This window comes from Pteropus vampyrus, unplaced genomic scaffold, assembly GCF_000151845.1.
Source record: "Pteropus vampyrus isolate Shadow unplaced genomic scaffold, Pvam_2.0 Scaffold395, whole genome shotgun sequence".
NCBI lineage: Eukaryota > Metazoa > Chordata > Mammalia > Chiroptera > Pteropodidae > Pteropus > Pteropus vampyrus.
In genome coordinates this window covers 446,649-449,262 of record NW_011889176.1, presented here as the reverse complement: position 1 = coordinate 449,262, position 2,614 = coordinate 446,649, and the positions used below count along the sequence as shown (strand labels likewise).

General features: G+C 61.6%; 1 protein-coding gene across 1 annotated transcript in view; it reads left to right on the top strand.

Moving 5' to 3' along the window:
- Positions 1-2,614, top strand: part of GABRA5 (gamma-aminobutyric acid type A receptor alpha5 subunit) — a 69,732-nt gene that overhangs the window by 64,465 nt on the left and 2,653 nt on the right. Inside the window, exon 7 of the mRNA XM_011380588.1 lies at positions 2,010-2,221. Coding sequence (XP_011378890.1) covers positions 2,010-2,221 — 212 coding nt within the window. The remainder of the gene's footprint in view (positions 1-2,009; positions 2,222-2,614) is intronic.

Below are 2,614 nucleotides of genomic sequence, written 5' to 3'. Positions count from 1 at the left end.
TTTTGAGGTTTAAAATTGCTAGCAATCTGTCTTATGTCAGATTTTGCTAGAATTTTCACAGGTCTCACCAAGTCCTGTTTTGGGTGTTATCAGGCAGTTTTCTGTGAAAGGTGTGTCACTTACAATCAACCCCCCAAGTGGCAATCAGTGTGTCATATGTGATGTGAGCAATGGATTCTATATATAAGGTATAGGATCACGCGTGTGTGTTCACACGCACGATACACATGTGTGCACATGGCAGGTGCACATGTACGCTACGTGCATTCATTCACACATGGCACACGTAAGTGCAGGTGATGTTTACAGACACTTATGCTAAGCATGTGTTTGCACATGACACCCATATGTACACAGGATACGTACATGTATGTACTAAGCGTATCCATGCGCATGATTCATGTAAGTGCAGGTGATTGGGCACATGTATCCTAAGTGTGTGTTTGTGCATGATGCATGCGTGTGCATACGGCGTGCACACATACATGCTATGTGCATTCACACACGATACACGTAAGTGCAGGTGATGTTCACACACGTATTTACTAAGTGTGTGTTTGGGCGTGACTCGCGTACGTGCAGACGTGTGCACAGGTCCACGTACATATCAGGCACCTAGTGCACCGTCCACATCGCTGACGACTGTTCCGCCCATTGGTGAGAGGCGTTTGCCGGTGACCGTTTGGGGGCCACATCTTCCCGCCTGCAACGCGGGGCTCCTGGCTCAGCTCTACGTCACCCCTTCCTCACCGTCACACAAGGAAGCGGGACCTGCCTGTCCTCACGTGCCCTCGGGGGCATTTGCAGGAGGCGTGGTGCCCCAGCTTTTTAGGGGATTTGCGGGGGCACAATGCTGTAAGGGACAGCTTGTCCCCTCTGGGAAATCCTCAATCACATTGGGAGGTTAAGGACTCAGGAAGGCGCACGAGGCCTGTTCCAGGCCCCGCACAGGACGCCCCTCCCGGCACAAGGATTGTGGGAAGAGTCAGGTGCCAACTGTGGTGTCGCTTAGCATTAAGTCCAGCTCCAGGCTCCCGTCCAGCCGCCGGGAGCTGCTTCACTGTGGCAGCGCCGTGGCCGCCTCCATGTGGCCGCCTCCACGTGGCCTTCCCCCGGCGTGTGCGTCCGTGACGCTGGTTGTGTTTTAATGGCCTCATTTTAACCTGGCTACTTCTTTAGGGGCTGTTTCCAGGTTTCGAGGCCACGTTTTGAGGTTAGGATCTCAACGTGTGAGTTTGGGGAGGACACAGTGTGGCCCACGCAGAGCAGACGTGGCGGGAAGGAGGGCAGGGGCCCGTGGAGGCCGTGCGGGCTGGCTTCTCACTCGCCAGCTGGAGAACTTGGGTCCATTGCTAACTTTTTAAATCGTTAAGCTTCTCACCTGCAAAACGCGGATAATGACACCCAGGCAGAACATAGCCCAGACCGGAGATGGTGCTTAGGAGCCTTAGGTAGCTTGGTACCTGCCAGACCAGTGTCCTCGGCCAGCGTCACCCTCTAAGTGGGCAGCTCGCTGTACAGTCCCTGCAGGTTTCCCAGAGGCCCAGGCAGAGGGTCGCGGCCCCCTGCACGGCCGCCTTGAGGGAGGGGTCGCAGTCTCGACTGTGAGCCAGTCCGTGGCACCGTTGTGCCTTGAGCTCAGACTTATAACGCGCACAGCAGACCTCGGCGGAGGCGTCCGCGGGCCTGCAGGAGCGTCACCGCCCCGTCTCGGGGGCGGCCGTGCACAGACGCCACTCCTCGTGCATGGTCAGAGGGCCACGGGACAGTCAGGGTCCGCGGGCCAGTCGGACCCGGGCGCCCGCCTCCCGGACTCCTGAGCTGGGGGAAGCGGGTGGTCCACAGACGGACGGACCGGCCGACGCGCCGAGTGCTGCAGGTGTAGGGGCTCTGGCTGCGGACGAGCGGCCGGTGCCTTTCCTGTCCCTGCCTGTCACCCTCGGGGGGTCGCGTGGGGTGCCGGTGCCCCGTCTCTGACCCGCCTCCGCTGTCCCCCGCCCCGCCGCCAGGCGTGACCACAGTGCTGACCATGACCACCCTCAGCATCAGCGCCCGCAACTCCCTGCCCAAAGTGGCCTACGCCACGGCCATGGACTGGTTCATCGCCGTCTGCTACGCCTTCGTGTTCTCCGCCCTCATCGAGTTCGCCACCGTCAACTACTTCACGAAGAGGGGCTGGGCCTGGGACGGCAAGAAGGCCTCGGAGGCCGCCAAGATCAAGGTACGGCCTCGCCCCCTCCTCACGCGCTCGGCCGGGCACGCCCGCCACCGGCCACCACGGCCACCGCGGTCCACCCGCCCCCCCTTCCCCGCCCCGGCACGCAAGGCGCTTACGCGTCTCGCTCACGACCGGCCGGGCCCCTCGTTGCTCTGAACCCCAAGCCTCGCCGAAGCCGGAGGCTGGGTGGTGGCCACGGTCCCCCCGCCTGTCCCGGGCCTGCCCGTCGTCAAGCCTGCCGTCCACTCCCCTGCCCGCGCCTGCCACGTCGCTGTGCACTGTGCCTGCTCGAGGTGGCTACAGGTCACACGGGGAGTGCAGGGCGCACGGCCCCGCCGAGCAGCCACGTGGCCCCGGGGACGATGGCGGGAAAAGCGCGGCTCTCGGCACAGCGAT